Source organism: Heterostelium album (assembly GCF_000004825.1).
Source record: "Heterostelium album PN500 unplaced genomic scaffold PPL_contig12, whole genome shotgun sequence".
Lineage (NCBI taxonomy): Eukaryota > Evosea > Eumycetozoa > Acytosteliales > Acytosteliaceae > Heterostelium > Heterostelium album.
In genome coordinates this window covers 491,260-514,599 of record NW_008805089.1, presented here as the reverse complement: position 1 = coordinate 514,599, position 23,340 = coordinate 491,260, and the positions used below count along the sequence as shown (strand labels likewise).

General features: G+C 33.5%; 6 protein-coding genes across 6 annotated transcripts; 5 read left to right on the top strand and 1 right to left on the bottom strand.

The window, feature by feature from the left end:
* Positions 1 to 1,202: 1,202 nt before the first annotated feature.
* Positions 1,203 to 4,785, top strand: myoD (class I myosin; the record flags this gene model as incomplete). The annotated part of the gene is made up of 5 exons (XM_020576327.1): positions 1,203 to 1,313; positions 1,402 to 1,845; positions 1,926 to 2,010; positions 2,093 to 2,338; positions 2,462 to 4,785. The coding sequence occupies 5 exons, from the start codon at positions 1,203 to 1,205 to the stop codon at positions 4,783 to 4,785; spliced, it is 3,210 nt and encodes a 1,069-aa protein (XP_020433576.1).
* Positions 4,786 to 8,183: 3,398 nt separating this feature from the next.
* Positions 8,184 to 14,231, top strand: PPL_05445 (GATA-type transcription factor; the record flags this gene model as incomplete). The annotated part of the gene is made up of 7 exons (XM_020576326.1): positions 8,184 to 8,240; positions 8,264 to 8,300; positions 9,455 to 9,482; positions 11,538 to 12,268; positions 12,434 to 13,598; positions 13,685 to 13,868; positions 14,199 to 14,231. 7 exons carry the CDS (start codon positions 8,184 to 8,186, stop codon positions 14,229 to 14,231), a joined length of 2,235 nt encoding a protein of 744 aa, XP_020433575.1.
* Positions 14,232 to 14,980: 749 nt separating this feature from the next.
* Positions 14,981 to 16,111, top strand: PPL_05444 (actin; the record flags this gene model as incomplete). The annotated part of the gene is made up of 1 exon (XM_020576325.1): positions 14,981 to 16,111. One exon carries the CDS (start codon positions 14,981 to 14,983, stop codon positions 16,109 to 16,111), a length of 1,131 nt encoding a protein of 376 aa, XP_020433574.1.
* A 283-nt stretch (positions 16,112 to 16,394) lies between these two features.
* Positions 16,395 to 17,387, bottom strand: PPL_05443 (NAD-dependent epimerase/dehydratase family protein; the record flags this gene model as incomplete). Its single annotated transcript, XM_020576324.1, has 1 exon — positions 16,395 to 17,387. The coding sequence occupies one exon, from the start codon at positions 17,385 to 17,387 to the stop codon at positions 16,395 to 16,397; it is 993 nt and encodes a 330-aa protein (XP_020433573.1).
* Positions 17,388 to 17,615: 228 nt separating this feature from the next.
* PPL_05442 (uncharacterized protein) lies at positions 17,616 to 19,187 on the top strand (the record flags this gene model as incomplete). Its single annotated transcript, XM_020576323.1, has 3 exons — positions 17,616 to 17,618; positions 17,862 to 18,757; positions 18,866 to 19,187. The coding sequence occupies 3 exons, from the start codon at positions 17,616 to 17,618 to the stop codon at positions 19,185 to 19,187; spliced, it is 1,221 nt and encodes a 406-aa protein (XP_020433572.1).
* Positions 19,188 to 19,607: 420 nt separating this feature from the next.
* On the top strand, positions 19,608 to 23,290 carry PPL_05441 (uncharacterized protein; the record flags this gene model as incomplete). The annotated part of the gene is made up of 5 exons (XM_020576322.1): positions 19,608 to 21,027; positions 21,090 to 21,161; positions 21,228 to 22,160; positions 22,211 to 23,059; positions 23,220 to 23,290. The coding sequence occupies 5 exons, from the start codon at positions 19,608 to 19,610 to the stop codon at positions 23,288 to 23,290; spliced, it is 3,345 nt and encodes a 1,114-aa protein (XP_020433571.1).
* Between the last annotated feature and the right edge of the window lie 50 nt (positions 23,291 to 23,340).

The window sequence follows — 23,340 nt, the reverse complement described above, 5'->3', positions numbered from 1 at the left end:
AAATAACAATAATGTATATAATTTTTAAAGATGACATCGTTGTTGTCTTTAAAATAAAAAAAACCGAATAATAAATTAAATCAATCTTTAAAAAAACCTAATTAATTATTAATATAATAGTTTCTTTGAATTTCTGAATCGATAATTTAAAAACAAAAACAAAACTTAACTTTTGGGCAATCAAAAAAATGAAAATGGTGGTAGATTTTTCAAAAAAAAAAAAACCCATTTTTCAAATAAATTTTTGTAAATGGATTTAAAATTTTTTAATTTTTATGTGAAATTGTTTATAACTTTGGCGCATCTATTACTGTTTGTGTTGGCCATCATAGAACAACACACCCTTTTCTCTTTGGATAATCAATTGTTTTGTCTGTCAGCCGTGGCAAAATTCAAAAAGAGAGAAACAAAAAAAAAACTAAACCAAATCAAATCAAATCAATCAATCAATTTAATCTCAATTTGATCCTTTAACTTTTACTTTCCTCTTCTTCTTTTATTTTATTTTATTTTATTTTCTTTTTTATTTATTATTGTTTTTATTATTCTATCTATCTATCTATTTATATATTGACTAATATTAAAAATAATTAGATTAAGATTAGCAAATATTAACAATAATAATAATAATAACAATAAATAATAACATTAACAATAACAATAATAATAATAATAACAATATAACTTAACTTGTGTAAATAAGATTGGTGTATATACAACAACAAACACAACTTTCTAATTTATTTAGTATTTATTTATTACATGTTTTAGGAACACACATTCAATTCAATTCTTACAATTTTATTTATTGCTTTGTATCATCACTGCTTCTTCTTCCCGTTTCATTCACACCACGATCACCACCTTAAAAACAAAAAACCATATCAAAAACCACACACAATCACCATTGGCATCGAGACAATAACAAAATTTTATTTTTTATTGTTAACTTACCTTTTTATTATTTAAAACAAAAAGAATTTTAATATATTTAGTTATTCATTACAATCAAGGTAAGTTAATAATAATTCAAAATCATCATTGATCATTCAAAGTATATTAATTTAGTAAATCAATTCATAGTAGTAGAGTAGTAATAGCTTAATATTTTATAATTTTGTGTAAAATTAATTATTTATTTCAAATCAACTATATATATAATCAAAGTAAAACAACAAAACACTAAAACATTCGAATAAAAAATGGCCTATAAAAGTCAACATGGTGTTGATGACATGGTCATGTTGTCAAAGATTGCAAATGATTCGATTCTTGACAATCTAAAGAAACGTTATGCTGCTGATGTTATTTATGTAAGTGATGCACCCTTTTGAATAACTATTGATATGTTTGAATTTGGAAAATTAACTTTTATAACTGTGTATTCCTATATATATATAGACATACATTGGAAATGTATTGATTTCAGTGAATCCATTTAAACAGATTAAGAATCTTTACTCTGAGAGAAATCTCTTGGAGTACCGTGGAAAGTTCCGATACGAATTGGCACCACACGTGTATGCGGTGGCCGACGATATGTATCGTAGTATGTATGCAGAGGGCCAGAGCCAGTGTGTGATTATCTCTGGTGAGTCTGGTGCCGGTAAGACCGAAGCGGCCAAGCTGATCATGCAGTACATCGCTGCGGTCAGTGGTAAAGGTGTTGATGTAACTAGAGTTAAAGATGTAATTCTAGAGTCGAATCCATTGCTCGAAGCATTTGGAAATGCTAAAACTCTTCGTAATAACAATTCATCTCGTTTTGGTAAATATATGGAAGTCCAATTCGATGGAAAAGGTGATCCAGAAGGTGGAAGAGTAACAAATTATTTATTAGAAAAAGTATGTTGTTGTTGTGTTTGCACAAACAAAAATATTGAAAAACAACATATTAATTTTCCATTACTATTTTTCCTTTCCAGTCTCGTGTAGTTTATCAAACAAAAGGTGAAAGAAATTTCCATATTTTTTACCAATTACTTGCTGGTGCCAATGCTCAATTAAAGAGTAAGATATAATTTTATGGAAATACAATTATTATTATTGCTATGAATTTGTTTTTTATTTACAATATATTATATTTTTATAGATGAATTAAGATTGGAATCACCAGATAAATATCAATATCTTAGTTCAAGTGGATGTTATACAGTGGATGGTGTCGATGATTCACAAGAGTTTCAAGATGTAATCAAGGCCATGAAGGTCATTGGTGTTACTGAACAAGAACAAAAGGAAGTATGGCGTCTCATTGCTGCCATTCTAAATCTTGGAAATATTGGATTCAAGAATAACAACAAAGATGAAGCTCAAATTGATACTTCTTCAAGAAAATGTAAGTTTAGTTGATTAATATTTCTAATGATAAAACAAGAACACGAGTAACTAACTTTACTTGTTATTGTCATTTTTTTTTTTTTTTAGTCTTTGGAAACATTTGCATTTTTGATGCAAACAGATGTTACATCTTGTGAGAAAGCATTGTGTTATAGAACGATTTCAACTGGTACTCAAGGTAGAAGTGCGCGTGTCAGTACTTATGCATGTCCACAGAATTCAGAGGGTGCATACTACTCGCGTGATGCCCTTGCCAAAGCACTGTACAGCAGGCTGTTTGACTGGATTGTTGGTCGTGTCAATATTGCTCTTGGCTACAAGCACAATTCGTCGTCGTTGATGATTGGTATTCTCGATATCTACGGTTTCGAAATCTTTGAGAAGAACGGATTCGAACAGATGGTTATCAACTACGTCAATGAGCGTCTACAGCAGATCTTCATCGAACTCACTCTCAAGACGGAGCAAGAGGAGTACTTTGCAGAGGGTATCCAATGGGAGCAAATCGACTACTTCAACAACAAGATCTGTTGTGATTTGATCGATGCAAAGAAACCGGCCGGTATCCTCACCGTCCTCGACGACGTCTGCAACTTCCCCAAGGGTGACGACGACAAGTTCCTCCAGCGTATGAACGAATCGTTTGGTGGACACGCACATTACATGTCTGCACAACAGGCATCGCGTAATTTCACTATCAAACATTATGCCGGTGACGTAGACTACTGCACCGATGGATTCGTCGATAAAAACAAAGATTTGCTCTTCAACGATTTGGTGGAGTTGGCTGCGTGCACCTCGAGCAAGCTGATTCCCCAGTTGTTCCCAGAGATCAACGCTGAGAAAGACAAGAAGAAACCAACTACCGCCGGTTTCAAGATCAAGGAATCGATCGGTGCTTTGGTGCGTGCACTCTCTGCTTGCACTCCGCATTACATCCGTTGCATCAAGCCCAACGGAAACAAGCGCGCCAACGACTTTGACACTTCGCTCGTCATGCATCAAGTCAAGTATCTCGGATTGCTAGAGAATGTCCGTATCCGTCGTGCCGGTTACGCCTACCGTCAGACCTACGACAAGTTCTTCTACCGTTATCGTGTGTGCTGCAAGGAGACCTGGCCAAATTTCACCGGTGGATTCGAAGCCGGTTGCGAAGTGATTTTGAAGTCGATGGATCTCGACCCGAAGCAATTCTCCAAGGGAAAAACCAAGATTTTCATTCGTGCGCCAGAGACTGTGTTCAACTTGGAGGAGCTACGTGAGCGCAAGGTATTCACCTACGCCAACAAACTACAACGTTTCTTCTTGCGTTTCACTCTGATGTCCTACTACTACTCCATCCAGAAATCGGCAAACGATTCACTCAAGTCCAATAAGGAGCGTCGTCGTCTCTCGATCGAACGTCCATTCCAAGGTGACTACATCAACTACCGTGAGAATTTCCCACTGAAGGACGTCGTCCAAAAGAATGGCAATGAGAAAATGATGTTCTCACACGCCGTCAACAAGTACGACCGTCGTTCTCGTTCGCAACGTCGTATTTTGATTCTCACCGATGTCGCTCTCTACTTTATTGCCATCGAGAAGAACAAAGACAAAGAGGACCGTAAGAAACGTCCATGGATCTACGTGCAGAAGCGTAGATGTCTCCTCACCAACATTGTCTCGGTCGAGTTGTCGCGTTGGTCCGATGGATTCGTCATCGTAAAGACAATGACAGACCACGACCAGATGTTTGAATGTCGTAGAAAGTCCGAGTTTATCGGTACCCTCATGAAGGCATACAAAGCGGTGCGTGTCAACTACAACAACGGAATCGGTGTCGCCATCAAGGCGTCCAAACAAGGTGGAAAAGGTAAGGAGCGTCAAATCTCTTTCGAGAAGGGTGTCAAGCCCGAAACCTCTATCAAGGGAACCAAGGTGTTGGCACCAAACGACGGTTTGCCAGCTGATACCGTCCCCAATATCACTCCACCCGAGGCATTGCCAGTCGTTTCCATTCCAATCTACCGACCTGCAATGAACTCAAAGGTTGCCGCTGGCAGCAGTAGCAGCGGTGCTTCCACCGCCAAGCCAACTGCCAAGGCACTCTACGACTTTGACGCGGAATCCGGCATGGAGCTGTCATTCAAGGAGGGTGACATCCTCACCGTCATCGACCAGTCATCCGGCGACTGGTGGGATGCCGAGCTGCGTGGACGCAAGGGTAAGGTACCATCGAACTACCTCCAACTCCTCAAGAGTAGCGCACCACCAACCCGTGCACCGCCACCCTCTACCTCCACCTCGACACGTGGTGGACTGCCACAACCTGGCGCGCCAAGAGGTGGAATGCCAGCCCGTGGAGGTGCTGCACCCAGAGGTGGAGTTGCACCTAGAGGAGGAATGCCAGCCCGTGGAGGTGCTGCACCCCGAGGTGGAATTGCATCAAGAGGTGGATATTAAATATATTACAACTCTTCAAAAAACAAAATCACAATCATAAAAAAAACAAAAACTAACTATACATACCGCTTCATTCACAAAAAAAACAAAAACAAAACAAAAACAAAAACAAAATCGCCCTATTCAAAATTATATAATAATGATCCTTAAAAACATAATTATAATTTATTTATTTATTCATCTATCTATTACTTCTAAAATAAAAATTCTTTTCATTGTATTTTAAAATTTTATTATTTATTAATTTCGTTTTTTTTTAATCAAATTTATCTAATCATTTTAAATGAAAAAAAAAACAATACAACTCAATATAAAATTTCCTATTCAATATCAAAACCAACATCTTTGCTCAATGAATAAAGAAACCGACAATTATAACTTAAAAATAAGTAAGTTCAATTGGATTTTCCGCACAGAAAAAAAAAAAACTTTCCTTGGTTCAACTTTAAATTTAAGTTATTCATAACCGGAGAATAAGTGGTTATATTATTAATAAGGATTATTATGATAATCGAATATCGATTATCATTGAATTGTGAATGAATTAATTAATCATTTATTTTTTGAGGAAAAGTGTTTGACCAATAGGATTCAGACCTAAACAAAAAATAAATTAAAAGAGAAACACTGTATGTTGTCAACAAGTTTAATTGTTTTTTTTTTTTTCTCTTATTTTCCAAAAAACAAAAGATCTAGATAGATGATCTATCATCACTGCCCTCTACCATATCATTGACCTAATTCATAACACACCGCACAGTATATATATTTGTATAAACAAACCATTTACAAATATATTTAGAAAATCAAAAATCAAAAAAAATCAAATGTTTATTATTTGACGAACAATATTGTTAATTAATTAAAAAACCGCCAATCAAAATCATCAGACTTGTACCCCTAAATCTCTGTAAAATTTAATTAATAGTTCCTTGTTTTTATCGATAAAAAAAAAACAAAAAACCAAAAAAAACATTCGTTTGGTCTCTACATCCTAAATTTTTTTATTTTTTGATTTTTTGAGATCATTGCTGTTGGGTTTAACCGATTTTTAAAATTAGATTTGTCGCCAAAATTAGCGCTAATTTTGTTTGCTTAGATAACCAAACCTAGGAAAATAGTCAACGACTTATGACAATCAAAAACATCCATCACACCGACAATAAACCCAGTTGCAACTAACCAAACAATCAATTTATCAACAGCTGCACCTTCTCTAACACACATATATCTAATGGGACTATCATGTAAGCATTTTTGTTGTTGTTGTTGTTGTTGCAGTAGCACCAGCACACACTAGCATATTCTATTATCATTCACTCATTTACACATTCATTCATAGGGCGTCATACATTCATTCATTACATTTAATTTGTTTGTTGTTTGATCAAAGAAAGCAAGTCATTTGCAAAAAAAAAAAAAAAAACATTATTTTTTAATTTTAAAAACCATTCAAGATGCTTTTGTGATTTAGTTGAGTGTTTTTTTTTATTGCCGCCACTTTAAAAAGTGTCTGCTCAATATTCCTCCAACTCCAACGAAATAAAAAAGTGCACTTAGGAGTGTGACTGTTATAACAATTAAGATTGTAACACACATTCATCCATCCAACCATTCATCAATCTATCCATCGAATCTATCTTGTCAATCTATTTATTATTATATCTATATCGTCAACAGCGTCTTTCGAAGATAACCCATATTTTGAATCTTAACAAAAAGTAAGCCAAATTTTTATTTCATTACTTTCTGCACACCAAAACAACAAAAAATCGGATATCTTTTATTATCTGTATTTCATTCACATTCCTACCATTAGCCAGAACCAAACCAACCCACCAAAACACAAAAGTAAAAAATAATAATTTTCTTTTAATTTTTATTGTTGATTTTTCGAACCATCAAAACGAATTCCAAAAGATCGTAAACACTCCAATTCATCTCCACCAGAAATTATAATATTTGGTTTAAATCTATTAGATTATCGAATTTAAGAGACAGCCAATAAAAAAAAATCATAGTGGTAATTATTATTATTCAGACTGAGTAGTTTTGTTTTTTTCTCAATAGAATTAATCATTTGTTTTGGCTAAACAACCAAAAAAAAAATTATCTGTACAATAATCATTAGTAATTTTGATCATTAATTAGTAGGTAAATAATTAGTTAGAAATCAAAAAAAAAATCATTTAACATACTTGGAAAAAACAAAATCAATAAACAAATTTGCCTCCAACTCTAATATCACAGCATCCACAAATTTTTTTATATATTTATTCAAATCATATATTATTTTTCAATATCAATCGATTGTCGATTTAGATTGGACTGTCTTGGAACTCTTAATTTTGTTTTTCTAAAATATCTTAATTATCACCTCCGACCAATTCAATCCTCATTCGAGCCTGAAAGGTTTTAATGTGATTGTCTGTTTTCTTTGTCTGAAATACCCCAAAAAAAAAAAAAAACAAAAAAATAATAGAGGCACTCACAATGAAAAAATCAAGATAAGCAAAAAGAAAAAAAAAACCAAAAAAATCTTTCGATGAACTTTTTTTTTGTGTTTTGTTTTTTTTGATTTCCTTTGCAAATTTTTTATTCGACTTGGACAAATCAAATGTATCTGCGTGTCTGTCTCTTATGAGACGTGTGGTAAATTCCAACACAACATAGTATCATCAACATCTTATTACCCCTATCGTAGTTTACTGTTTGCCGACTAAATGAATGATTGATCATTATGTTTCAGAAGAAATATATTGTTTTAATTTTATTTTAATTTTTTTTCAATTTTTTTTTTTGTTGTTTGATGTCCTCCTTCTCCAGTAAATGGCAATATATCACACCATCTTTACCCTCCATCGTTTCCAATTGATAAAACAAACCATATATATTGTTTATTTTTAATAATGTTTATTTATACTCAATAATAATTCAAGGTGTTTGTTTCAGTTTGCTAACAGTCAAACCTAATCAAATCATTGAATTTCAATTAAACTAATAAAAGAATAGTCACAGAGAAAGAGATATAGGTTAGGTTTATCTGAGAACAGCATATAGCACAGCAGTAGTAATAGTAGTAGATTATAAAACTATCAGTATAAAGAGACAAGTCATTGATTGTAAATAGCTAGAGGTGTGGAAGGATATTGATCTGTTTTTTTTTTTTTTTTTAACATTCAGTCAAAATCAATATCAAAGTCAGAGGAATCAAAATAACAATACAATATTGTAAGTAAAACTTGAATTCCAATGTGAATTTAAAACAATCCAATCAGAAACCATCATTTTTATTTATTTGTTCCCCAAACCACACAAAATTGGTACAACTTCCCTCAATTTTATACCCCAATTAATTAATTAATTGAAACCAAGCACATCTTCGAATTTATTTTTAAATGGCATGCCTGTCATCATCAAAACACCATCAATCACCTTTAGAGATATTTTCTGTTGTAGTTGTTTTTATAATTTTTAGTTTTATATACTTTCCTACTATCCTTGGTTTTGTGAAAGTTTGTTTACAGCTTGTCAGCAACAAATGAAAAGACTCATTACAGTAATCCAAAACAAAGCAAATCAAACCAAACAACAAAACAAACCACCAACACATCCTTTTGGTCAGTCAATCGTCAATTGGTGATTTGAGTAGTGATCGATAGGCTTATCACAACCACTGCTCGAAAACACACACACACACACCACACACAATTTGACCAAACATAAATGTCACCATAGAATGTGAATTCATCGACATATTCCTTCTCAAATCTCCAAATTCAAAATATCTAAAGCAAAAAAAAAAAAAAAAAAAAACAATTGCAAAAAACAGTGGATGTGCAACAACACATTTATTTTTTTAAAAAAAAAACTGTTAGTTTTTGTTTTTTTTTTCTAGTCGTTCATTAAACATTTGTCACCCCCTATCATACCAAAAGTGAAAAAAAAAACCAAACAAATCAGTTCAAAGCCCTTTACATATTTGTTTTCTTTGCTTTGTTTGCTGATCAACATTTTTTGTGTTTTGATATTTATTTTTTTTTCTTTTGTTTAAGAATCTTGGGTTACAACAAATTTAGTTTATCTTTGATTTCATTTTTTTTGTATATTTTTAAATGTGGTCACACCTCACAACTATCTATTGATTGACGAAATTTGATGTGCCAATTCAAGTGAAACTCAATATTGACCAGGCATCATTACATTACACACTCGACCGAATGGAGATGTGGGTGTGGATGCCCATCAACAAAAAAAAAATTTGCAAAAAAAAAAAAAACTACATATTCATCTAATAAATCAATCATTTTCAAACATTTAAACAAATTAATATAAAAAAAAACAAAACATTCTCATATATTATGTTGGTGGTTTTCTTTACTCTCGAGATTTGTTGTTGATCTATAATAAATATTGTGGGAGAGCTTCAAAAAAAAAAAACAAATTTTAAAATAGGAATAGGTTTGTGTGAAACTTTTGTAGTGGAAACAGCAGCTACTACATCGATGTGTTGTAGAGCTACTCTCCATAATACTTCATTTATTCAGTAGTATACAAAACAAACATATAATATCTATTTTTAAACAGTATAGCACCACAGAGCCAAAATATATATATTTAAAAAAAGAAAAAGTTCATACAACAACAAATTTTTTATTTTTGTTTTAAGAGAATTTTATTCATTTATCATCGGCTAGGTGAGTCAAAGTTTTGTTGTTTGTCGATAAAATCATTTTAAAATAACAGTTATCCAACTTTCCACCTTTTTTTTATTTTTATTTTTATTTTTTATTTTTATTTTTGTTTACAATCAATATCTTTTCAATGAAATTCAAACATTATTCATGAATGAGATCAAAAAGAGGTTTTTCAATGTAACATTCTTATCTATCTCACTCAACCATTGCACTGCGTGCATCTTGCCACATTCAAACATCTGTTATATAACCACCACTCCAAAAAGTATTAAAACAGCAACCACTAAACTAAAAAAAACATCCATCACACTCTAAAGGTGTTTGGACCAAACTATCTACACCAAAAATGGTTTTAAAATATCTGGCCTTTCACTTCACCGTTTGCAGTATCTCATCTTGACAAGCATCCACACCACCCAAACACACAATAATATCATTTCAATCTGTATATAAATCGTTATCATGATCACGTGTTGTAATTAAATTAGAGATCCTTGTGAAGTGTCGAAATTACCAGACTATTATTAAATAAACCAATGTTTTATGCTTTTTTTTCTTTTTCTTTTTCTTTTTTTTTTATTTATAATCGTCGTCGGTAGAAATAAATAAACGCTTTTACAGTTACAATGACCAATCTAGCCAAATAAACAAACAAACAAGTTAAAATAACACTATGATATCCAATTCATAAATCATCGGCTAATAAATCTGTTGTGTATGTTTGTGTGAAAATTCATTTGTATCATTAAATTCAAGAGAAATAAACTAAACCAAACCACCAATATAATAATAAATTAAAGCCCACCAACCCGAAAGATATCCAAAATAAGAAAGTGGATGTTTTTTTTTGTTGTTGTTTGTTTGTTCTTGGTGGAACAATATTTTTATGATCATTAAAAAATGAAACGACGGCGGCTACTTACTTGTAGTGCAGAGCACCAATAATAATAATAATAATAACAGCAGCCGCAACAACAACATTTAAACACCTAGTTACCTAATCTATTAATCACGTTTTCACTTCAATTCATTGTTCACACTGTCGACATCCTCACACGTACACAATCTAGAAATTAAAATTAATTAATGAAAGTGGTTGATTGCAAGTTGTTGTTTTGTTACATTCAACTACTCTTTATTTTGGATTGGTATTTTTATTTTATTTTGTTTTTTGGTCTTGGTTCACATAGTTTTATATACATATCTAAAGCTAAACCACAAACAACCCCCCTTTAAAAAAAAACTCACACTTTGTTTCTCTTTGATCTGTCAAAAGTCAACTGGATAAATTACCATTTTTGATCAAATTCACCTGATCAGGATGATAATTTCATCTTTCAATATTTAAATTTTTAAATCAAGTCAATCTAACAATAAATGAATAGAATTGAACATTGAATCGGAACTTTATAAATCATTTAAAACCAACAATTATAATTGTTTTATTATTGTTCTTGTTGGAATTTTTTTTTTTTAATCCAAAAAAAAACATTGAATTTAATTTATCTGACTTGTTCACTAACCAACTACTATCTTTAATTTAAATTTAATAAACAGATTTGAAAACAGAGCATATCAATATAAACAAACACAGAGACAATATACACACAACTCTCACACACATATATATATTTATAAATTATTTAAACATTCATTAATAGATAGATACATCAGTAAGATTTAAAATCAAGATATAATACAGCAGCAGTAGTAGTAGTTTCGAGAGCACACAACACTCATAGCAGTCGAAATAGTTTTCTTTCTCAATTTCAAGTTCACCCCCCAACTGCCTTTTCCTACCACACACCACCAAAAGTCATCAATTTAGAAAATCAAAAAGCAAAATTAAAACCAAAACAAAAAAAAAAAAAATCTCCAAACTTTGATATAATACAAAAGAGATATCATTCACCACACACTCCAACAAAAACAACTAGTTTTGAAAGAGATCCCCTCTATATATCAATCGTGCAGATAACACTGCTTAATGGAAAGCGCTCCTAGCTAAAAAATAGGTTCGTGAGTATCAGAGGAGGAAACAATTCTCATCTTCAGTGTTCAACCAGCAGCCACTTTCTGTTGGAATATGGATAATAACAACAACAACAGGCCAAATAATCAACAACAACAACAACAACAACAACAGCAACAACATCACCATCATCATCACCTTAGTCAGCATCTAATATTACAACTTCAACAATCACCTTCTTTAAATATTCATCATCAACATAATCACCATCATCAACAACAACAACAACAATCAGAACAGTATGGTATTAATGAACAACAACAACAACAACATACAATACAATCATATAGAATGAATCATCCATCTCCAACAGAATCACCAATATACAATTTGACACAAAATCAACAGCAACAGCAACAACATCTTCAAAGTCATCATCATCACCATGCAATAACACAACCTTTAATTTTGCCAACAGTGTCACCACCGTCTTCAGCATCGTCGTCATCATCTTTGTCAAACCAGTCACCACACCCAATATTGTCAACACATAGTAGCCACCATCATCACCCACATTCCCACATATATCAACCACCCCCATTTTCAAGTCACCACACATCCTACCCACCCATTTCGAAAATCAATGTCGGTGGTGGTGGTGGCAGTAATAGTAGTAGTAGTAGCAACAACAGCAACAGTAGTAGTAGCAGCAGCGGCAGCTCCAATAACAGCAGCAGCGGCAACTCCAACAACAGCAGTGGAAGTGGGAGTGGTAGCATTGGTGGAAGTATTCGAATGACAACAATTCCATTTAGTAAAAACCATTCTTCGTCTGCTTCGTCGCCAATGCCTGGACATCAGATTTCGCCGTCTCTCGAGAAACAGTCTTCTCGAAACTACCACAATTTCGTCGATGCTGACTCTAATGTTCCGAGCTCACTGGTAAGCAGTGGCAGGTCGATCATACCGCCAATGATAGCACCCGGTAGTCCAACCAATCATCACAACAATTTCGCATCGGAATCACCGCACAGTAGCTACAACAGCCAACAATCAAACCAATCTCATATATCGTCAACAAACACTCCACAGAAATCGCCGAACATCTATTTTACCAGTCAGCCACACTCTGAAAAACGAAGAAAAACCGCTGATGGTGAGCAACAACAACAACAACATCACCATCATCTTCAACAGGATGACTACAACTCATCCAGTACATCGTCATTCTACTCATCACCTCCAAACTCACCGGAATCATCGACACCTCCACCACCCTCACTACTGTCATCGTCATCGTCTCTTCATGTTGCCCAACTACAGAGTCCCGATAGCAGTAGTGGCTATGTTAAATTGTCAAACTCACAATCCCACATCAACAACATCACTAGTAGTAGCAGCAGTAGTAGTAGTAGTAGCGGACCAACAACAACCACAACAACTACATCGAATTCGACACCGCCTATTCTGGTGACTACTACTTCAACTCATCATCATCAACAACAACAACAACAACTACAACACATTCCTGTATTACCACAACAGCCAATCCCAATTTTCGGAGTGATGCCAAACGAACAAGAAACATGGATTGAAATCAGAGATTTGAGTTCAGAGATTTCAAAGATGGCCAAATCAAGCCTGACCAACGGTATCACTGAAGAAATTCTCAATGACATGAAGGAGAAAGGAAACGATTTGATGCGGATGATTGAGAATGTCACTCAAAAAGAAAAATTGGAAAGAAAATTTAATGAAGAGGAACGCTCTCGAATCAGTGTTCCTTTGACCAGACCAAGGCGTTTCAGAAAGAAAAAGAAACCGACCGCCACCGGTCTGTCAGATACCACCAACACCAGCTCTACCCTCGGTGGTGTTGGAACCACCACAAGCTCTCTCACCACTACCAACGCCGCCGGCGGCCACCTGTCCAACAGCACCGGCCAACTCAACGTTGGAAACTCTGCCCACACCAGTGGCACCGGAAGTGGTAGCTCCACAGTCGGTAGCTCCGCGGCCTCCAACCCAGCTCTACAAAGCGAAGGCTCAGAGTCAAAGAAGAAAAAGGCAGACACGCCTTTTTGTACATCATGTGGAACAACTCAAACCCCCGAATGGAGAAAAGGTCCTGCTGGTGGAAAATCGTAAGTTATTATTCAACTGGCTAACAAATTCGCAATAATTTAATTGAAAATTCTTACTTATAAAATCTATATTTTTATTATTTTAGTTTGTGTAATGCTTGTGGTCTACACTATGCAAAGTTGATGAAAAAAGAAGTTAAATCACAGTCTCAACAACAACATTTAATTTCTCCATCAAATAATAATAATAATAATAATAATAACAACAATAACAATAATAATAACAAACAAGAAAACCAAACTAACCAGACCAATACCTCTATGAACGTTGTAAATTTGCTTAACTAAATCACATCTTATACTACATCATATACATATATATATAAATCACATACAATGCACACCAAACAAAACCAAATCATAATATATTAAATTACCAAAAGAATCCACTCCTAAAAAAAAACATCAACAATTTCCATTATAGTATATTTTAAACAAACTCAAAACAAACCAAACAAACCAATATATTCAAATAATATTAATAACCAACCAAATAATAATGATAATAATAATAACAATATTGATAATTAAAACAAATCAAATATGAAAAAATAATTATATTACACAAACCTAATATGCATATAGATCAATACTTTACAGCATTCAACTAAATGGAAATCCAATCGACTCTAGAATAGATATCTAAACCAATTAGTTTAATAGTCAAGTACTTATTTCCGAGTATATAATAAATTTTTTCATCTCATGCCTGTGTACAACAGTCATTTCCCCCAAAACAATCAATCAAGATCTACAGCCCACCTCTAACCAAATCAACTCCGAACTATAAAGCTTTATATATAATAAATTTTTATTTTGGACTTTATGTTTAAACTTTGATAAAAATTATTTTATTTTTTTTAAATAAACAATGATCAAATTTGTATCCACAAAACAAAATCAATAATCATTCAATAAATGTGAACAAAACCTTTTATTTTATCGATATGCTAAAAATATGATCAGGTTAAATTTTCATATGAAAATGAACATCAGGTTGTCGGTTACGATACATTAAAAAAAAAAACAAAATAAATAAATTGTTTATATCTCTGAAAATGGGTAGATAAAATCGACTGGGGTAAAAAAAATGGTGGTTTTTTCAATTTATTTTAAAAATCAATGAATTTACCAAATATTGAACCCATTTTTGTTGAACAAACAAACCCATTTTTAATGGATTTTTACTTCGCTTCAAAATGATTTATTTTTATTTTTTGATTGAATTTTTTTTGATGAAAATTGGATACTATATAATGACCAAATTTTCATTCAAAGACTTCATCATTATCACAACCTATTTTATTAATTAACTTGTATAAATTATTTGTATTTTATTTTTTGTATTTTTCTAAATAAACCCTATATAAACTCAATCAACAATGGAAGGAGAAGACGTTACTGCTTTGGTTATTGACAACGGTTCCGGTATGTGTAAGGCCGGTTTCGCCGGAGATGATGCCCCACGTGCTGTATTCCCATCGATCGTCGGTCGTCCAAGACACACTGGTGTCATGGTCGGTATGGGTCAAAAGGACTCCTACGTCGGAGATGAAGCTCAATCAAAGAGAGGTATCTTGACCCTCAAGTACCCAATTGAGCACGGTATCGTTACCAACTGGGATGATATGGAGAAGATCTGGCATCACACTTTCTACAACGAACTCCGTGTTGCCCCAGAGGAACACCCAGTTCTCTTGACTGAAGCCCCACTCAACCCAAAGGCCAATCGTGAGAAGATGACCCAAATCATGTTCGAGACCTTCAACACTCCAGCCATGTACGTTGCTATCCAAGCCGTCCTTTCCCTCTATGCCTCTGGTCGTACCACCGGTATCGTTATGGACTCTGGTGATGGTGTCTCCCACACTGTCCCAATCTACGAAGGTTATGCCCTCCCACACGCTATCCTCCGTCTCGATCTTGCTGGTCGTGATCTTACCGACTACATGATGAAGATCTTGACTGAACGTGGTTACTCATTCACCACCACCGCCGAACGTGAAATCGTCCGTGACATCAAGGAAAAGCTCGCCTACGTTGCCCTTGACTTCGAAAACGAAATGCAAACCGCCGCCTCCTCATCTGCCCTCGAGAAGTCATACGAATTGCCAGACGGTCAAGTCATTACCATCGGTAATGAACGTTTCCGTTGCCCAGAAGCCCTCTTCCAACCATCCTTCTTGGGTATGGAATCTGCTGGTATCCACGAAACCACCTACAACTCCATCATGAAGTGTGATGTTGATATCCGTAAGGACTTGTACGGTAACGTCGTCCTTTCTGGTGGTACCACTATGTTCCCAGGTATTGCTGACCGTATGCAAAAGGAGTTGACCGCTTTGGCCCCATCAACCATGAAGATTAAGATTATTGCCCCACCAGAACGTAAATACTCTGTCTGGATCGGAGGTTCCATTTTGGCCTCCCTCTCCACTTTCCAACAAATGTGGATCTCCAAGGAAGAGTATGACGAGTCTGGTCCATCCATCGTCCACAGAAAGTGCTTCTAAACAAACAAATATAAATCATTTTGCAAAAAGTTATAATAAAATAGTGATAGTTGATCCTCGTCGTTCGTTTTTGATATGTTGATATTATCCATATCGATTCGGATGACATGTATACAAAAAACTTTAAAGTCTTCAAATTATTTTATTCTGATCAATATCTTAATTAAACAAACATAGAAACTTTTCTTCTTCAAAATAACAAAATAAATGATCATTAAAGTTTGAAGTTAAACACACAGTCATTTGTTAAAATAATAATTTACTTAAATACAAAGATGTTAGTTTATTTATTGGTTGGGTTGATATGTTTGTTTGCAATGAGGTATTCAACAGTAGATTTAAGAGTATTATTCAAGTTGGCTGGCTCTCTTTGAAGTTTAATTGGGGAGATTGATTTGAAAATATAGTGATGAGGATCTGCAAGTGTGTTGGTTGCTGAGCTATCGGGTGTCGAGTTGGTATTGAATTCGAGATGTGGGAATAAAGAGGCTGCACGTTGACCGAGTTCCTTAAATGTCATGACTTCGTTAGCAACGAGTTTTCTATGTAGGTTGAAGTTCTCAGAGGTTTCCATCACGTAGGTAATGATGTCTACAACATCGTGGACATCGGTAACACCGATTCTTCGGTTCTGTGGACTACCAGTGAGTGCCTCTGCGAATGTCTTGATACTGGTATTGATATGTTTGGCAAGTGGTGCACCAAGTACAAATGCAGGATTGATAAACACTACTTCAAAGAGATTGGGATTGGTCTCACGACGCTTTTTAATCCAATCGTGAGCACGCTTCTCGGCCAAGTACTTTGAATAGGCGTAAGGAGCAGCAATGGAGGTACCGTCACTCCAGTCGTCTTCAGTGTAGACATCCTTCTTCTTTGAGGCATCGAAAATGGCAGCTGTCGATGAGGTGATAACGATCTTCTTGATCGATGGTATTAAAGCGGCTGCTTCCAGTACAGAGATGTTACCTTTGATGGCTGGCTGCACAATATCACGCTCGGGATCATCGGCGGTGTAGATGTAAGGTGAGGCAGTGTGGATGATATAAGTGGCATCCTTGAAAATGGTAGAGTAGTCAGCAGTGTCTAAATCACCTTCCTCAAGAGTCAAACGGTCTGAAGCACCATCTAACTGCAATAAGTGTTGCAACTTCTCAGTGTTACTCTTGTTTCTGACGATTGCAGATACATTGTAGCCCTTTGACAAGAGGTCTTGAATCTGTATACCTGCAATGTATCCTGTGGCGCCTGTTACAACTACTTTTTCACCAGTCATTTATTATTTACTTTAACTTTCTTTAGAAATTGTTTATATAATTTCAGCTGATTTCAAAAAAAATAAATATAGTGGTTTGCAAACCATTTAAAAAACAAAAGTAAAAATACAAAGCGTGGTGGCAGACCGAAAGTAAATTTAATATGAGACTGATCCACTATAAATTTTGATGAGAGACCTGCCACAGTTCATTTGGTTTAAAATATTTTGCAACACAAAAAAAAAAAAATGGTAAGTGAATATTGCGTCATAAAAAGATTTTTTTGAAGATTTTTTTTTCCCCCACACTACTTTTTTTTTTTTTTTCCTTTATTATTTATTATTTTATATTTTTATTTTTTTATTTTTGTTTTTTATTTATTATTATTATTTTTTTTTTCATATATTTTCATTTTGATTTTTATAAAAAAAAAACTATCAATTTTTGATTATTAATTTTATACTAATTTGGGAAAATGAATAAAGAATTCACAGAAAAGAAAATCCACTTTCCCTGAAAGACTAAATTGCTATGAAACTAGAACCACATTGACTAAAAGAAGATCCAAGTCAAAACAAGTAGTATCTTCAGTTGTTCCATCTGTAGCACCAACTCCAGTTATCGCACCAACTCAGGATGTTCTACCCCCCATCGCACCGGTTGCACAGTCTCCAATCATTACTGCCCCACAACCAACTACAGGTATTATAATACCTAGCCCAATACCAGTTATCGATCAGTCCCCAGTCGATACTTCAAATATAGTTCCAACAACACCGTCTCCAATCAATGCTCCTGCAGCTCCAGTGGTTCCTTGTCCTCGCAGAGAAATAATATGGGTGGATGCTGATGATAAGAGAATCATTCCAGACCAGTCTCTTGAGGTTGTAGTCTTTGGTCTCCCAGTATCTCAAACTCCCATGGTCCATCACTTGAAAAAAGTAGAATTATCGTATTATTCTTGCCCAAATATCTATTCTCCGCAATATCCGGTCCAACTGCACCCAGCACGTGCTCTGGCAGAATCTTCCATATCAACAAATCATATACACAATGTAGATGAGAGCAACATGGACGACCGACAGTTCAACTCAGTAGCAGTAACAGTTCCATCCATCAAATGTAATCAAAGTAAAGATCCACACAGATTGATGAGCACATCGATGAATATCGTCAAAAATACCAATATCGGGAATGAAGTTCGTATTACAACAGAGGATTTAGTGCTTCAACATAAGAGATTAATGTTGGACCAGTTTCTATTCCTGGCTGAAAACAGAATCAATGACAGACTAGGGGTACGTGGCGGAAAATGCGTTAAAAATCTGGATATTGGAACTGTGGAGTTTGGAGTGTTGGTGGCACACTTTAACAAGCATCAAACAGGTAAGTAATTATTTTTTTATTTGTTTTTTTATACGTGTACACATTATATTTAACCAAATTAAATACTATCAGATACAAACATGAAGATGACCAACAAAAAAGTAAAATATAGTATTGGATATCAAGATGTCCAAACTCCAACTACTAAGTTTGATTTTTCTAGGTATAAATCAAATTCGAATATGAATGAAGAACTCTTTAAGCTACCACCATTATACACCGATGGATGGCACCAGAATGTATTTGCAAGGACATCTGTTTCAAGTAAAGATATAATCAATTCAAAGATAGATTGTGTGTCTTTTGTATACAATCATTATACTTGGATGGTCACTTGTAATTTCAAATACCGTAATTGGAAATGTGATGCTGCCTGCGTTCGTGGCGCTGAACCACCAAAAAAGACCTTGGTTGTGGATCATTTAACTGGTTGAATGACTAGTACTCATTTATAAACTTTTTTTATCAATCTTTATAATAAACTTCCATACAATTTTTTCACTTTTTTTTGCAGTTGTGTAAAAATGTTTTCAAAACAAAACTGGCTCCCAACAACTTTCGCCTGCGCATTAATTTTAAAAAAAAAGTAAAAATTAAAAATTAGTGGGGTTAATGTGATCAGAGTGGTTTTTTTAATTTTATTCGATTTATGGATACAAGCAAGAGCCAGTTTTGTTTTGTGGAGAATCTAAAAATTTGGTGTCAAGAATATTCGTATAAATAATTGTATTTTTTTTTTATTTTATTTAATTTTAGTTTTGATTTTATTTAATTTTTAGTTTTTTTTTTGCTTTCGGTTCAACAACACAATTTTTTATTTAGTTTTACTTATTTTTATATTCATAGTGAAATAAATGGAACAAGATCATGTATTTAATTTTACAGGAATTACAATCTCTGTTGGGCGTAGTGATGAAACGGATAATGTAGTGAGACCCCAAGGTTCATTTAATAGGTTTTTCATTGATATAGTTAATAGTGACAATATCACCAATAATAAAGATAGAGCACATATAAAAGAATATAAATCATTAAAGGATACAGATTCAAAAAAAAATAGAATAATGACATTGATAAATATTATTTTATCGTTGTTTACTATTTTTAAAGTTAGTAATGAAGAGTTTTTTGCAGAAGTAAATAGCAACACAAAATATCAAGACCTTTTGTATGGTAAAGACAATCGTGTTCAGATAAAAGTAATAGTTGAAGAGGAACATATCATTAGAACAACAATCTCATCGAAATGCCTTGGAATTTCATATGGACAGTCTCTACTCAGCAACAATATTCTCAAACCTACTTCAGATAAATTGGTATCAACAAACAGTATTAGGAATGCGTCAGCTTTTTCAGAATGTACGTTAATGCAATCAATTGTGAATGTAGGTTACACTTCAGTGGGTTCTTTGGAAGTTGACAATCCAATTTTCTTTCCTATCTCTCCCTGGCAAAGATCTTCGAGCAATGCTGGTGATTTTACCAATGGAGACATATCAAAACATGTTGAGACAATTGCACACTCAGTATCTAATGATCGTATTGGCGAAAGATTTTATCAACTCCTACTGGATTTTAGAAAACAATTTTTACCCAGAAATTCAGTTTTTTCGAGCATTTGTCTAAATGTGGAACATGTCATCAAATATATGTTTCAATTGTCTTTCACAATTTTTTTTATGGATTCAAAAAAACATGGTGTTTTTGACAATTCTAATGATACTGAGAATATCAATCAGCTAAAGAATAGTAAAAAGATTTTTGAATCTGAATACTTCAAAAGCTTTTTGCAAAAGGTTAAAAATATGGGCATCTTCAAGATATCATCTGATGGAACACCCAAAGTTAATGAAGGGTTGTTTGGAATTGGCATAGTCCCATTGTTTCTTGCAAATTTACCCTCACAGTCATGCTCTTCGATTCTTATGTTAGGGATTGGTTTTGGAAAAGAATCAAATACTGCCAAATTTCTTTCTTCTGTAATAGAACAAATTAATTCTATTAAAGAAGTTACATTCAATTTTGCAAATGATGTTGTTACAATTCCCATCAAATTTTTTTCCTCAATCGATCTAAAAATGGCTCAAAATCTCGCAAGAGACAAATCAGATTATAACGGTGAATCACCTTGCCCATGTTGTAAGAAATCAGCCGATTATTTCAAAGCCGCGCTTTTGGAAACACAGATTAATGATGCTAAATGTGTAAATTGTAGAGATGAGGAAAATAATCTTTTTCCAGGTATAAAATGCGAACACACTGGTGAAGCCAATTGTAATTAATGTAACTTGAAGGAAAAAACAATTTATAATTTGGTATTAATTATTTTTATATAGGTGCGAACAATAGTAGAAATCTCGTGGACATATTACTTATTAAAGCAATTTTTATTATTTGTAGTCTTCATTGTAAGCTTATCATAGATCAATTGTATTTCTATAAAAAATTGACTTAATATTTAATTATTTTACTAGGTAAACAAAGAATAACAGAAAAGTTGTTGAAATCAACTTTTTCTATTCATACACATCTCACTGCCTACATTTTGGAAGCATTTCAATCAATTCCAGAGCTTAAAAGTATAAATCCCAAAGCAAATTTGTTTTCTCAAAGTCAATATATATATGTTGATGAGGTTGGAATGCTCACCGGTGGTGAATGTGATGCAATCTTCAAATATTTACCGGGAATTCTTTCAGAGTTTGACAAAACCGAAGAAGCTAAGATTGTGAAACAATTTCATAAGAATAAGCTTGGCGATCTACCAATTGGCGAAAGTCTATCATTGGTATTCAAGGAAGCATCGAAAGTCTTTAATAAACTGGATTCAACAAGTCAAGAGATTAAAGAGATGACAGACAATGAAATAGTTTCAATTCAAACGTTGTGCAATCAATTTTTAACACTGTTTGTCGATCTCTTTGGAGTTAGAGAGATGACTTATTACACTCACATACTATTACATATTGCGCGGTATTTGCGCATATGCAAGAAACATGGACTAAGTTTAACAATGATCAACAATGAAGGTTTCGAGTCAAATTGGAAAAGATTTTTGGGTTTCTATGGAAACAACAACAAAGGCAATGATTCATTGATTCAATTAATGAATACCCACTATTATGTTCCTATTCTCACTATTAGACTCTTTGTAATGAGTTTAAACTTTGGGTTTAACGATGCAAGATCTTTGCGAGGTGAGCACATTCGACACACCATTAGTTTGCATGATGGATTTTATACAAATGTATATTCTCAAATTCTTGATATAATAAAGGTGAAGGCAGAGAAAGATAAAAAAATTTTATCTGATGCTCAGCTTGTTGATGATGAATATACAGGTCTATTCGGAATACAAAATGAACAAAGTATATCAATAGAGAAACTTAACAAAATACTACAAACATGTAAGTTATAAAAAAATCGAAATGAAATTTAAACTAATTATTTTTTTAAGATTTAGAGAAAATTTTTGTTGGAACACTTCAACCAATCTTCGAGATTAGTTCTTTTGAATTATCTGACATTCCAAAGCCTATTGCCATTGGTGACAAAATACAACTTATTATTTTGTCCCAAAGTGCAGCCAAGATTAATCAACAGCTTAAACTCCTCATTGTCCCATCGGAGTTCTGTTCAATGAAAACACCAATGTTTTTCTATATTTGCCAGCCCAATGGTAATGTGAAATCATATTTAAAGAGAACTTTAAGTACAGATTTACTTGAAAATCATCCACCTGATTTTTTTAAATTTTTCAGCACGATCGAATTCAAAGATGTACAAATCTATTTCAACTCTCCAATATTTATCTCCTTTTTATTAAGTTATATTCTACAGAAATCAACTATAGTAATCAACGACAACAACAACATTAATAATATTAATAACAATAATAATAGTAATAATAGTATACATCAACTTATTTTAGATAATATAATAAAAATAATTACAGTAATATATAAGAAAAACCACAGATCTGAGAAGAATAATAAGAATATTAAAACGGTACCAAAAAGATTAATACGAATAGCAGAAAAAATCAAATATCATGTGGAAACTCGCAATCCCGATTTTAAACCAATTTGTGATGAAATCAGAGACATGGTTACAACTGGTTCAGAGTTGTACGATGAACGTAAGATGAAGCAAGCAATTCCAACATACTCAGAATCAACTGAAGATATAGATCGTAAATTAGATCTTATCAAAAATAAATCTGAAAGATCAGTTGGAGTTTTAACAGATATCACAATTGAATTGTCGAAAAAGAGGAGTAAAAGCGAGGTGGACGAAGTTGAATTAAGTAAATTCATGAAAAGGCATAAGAAAGATAATGCGATCACTACATTTGTCATGACCACAAGACAAAACATAGGTTCTCCTCCCGTAGTTACAACTTCTTCCAGCTCAACATTCAGTACCACACTAAACTTAAAGGAATTTATCGAAAATTTTTTTGACAGTCAAAATTCAACTCAAGACTCTTGATATCCTCGCTGCAATGGATCATGATTTCTACGATGTATTAAAATAAATCTAATTTTATAACTTTTAATATAAAGTAATACAATTAATAAAACGAAG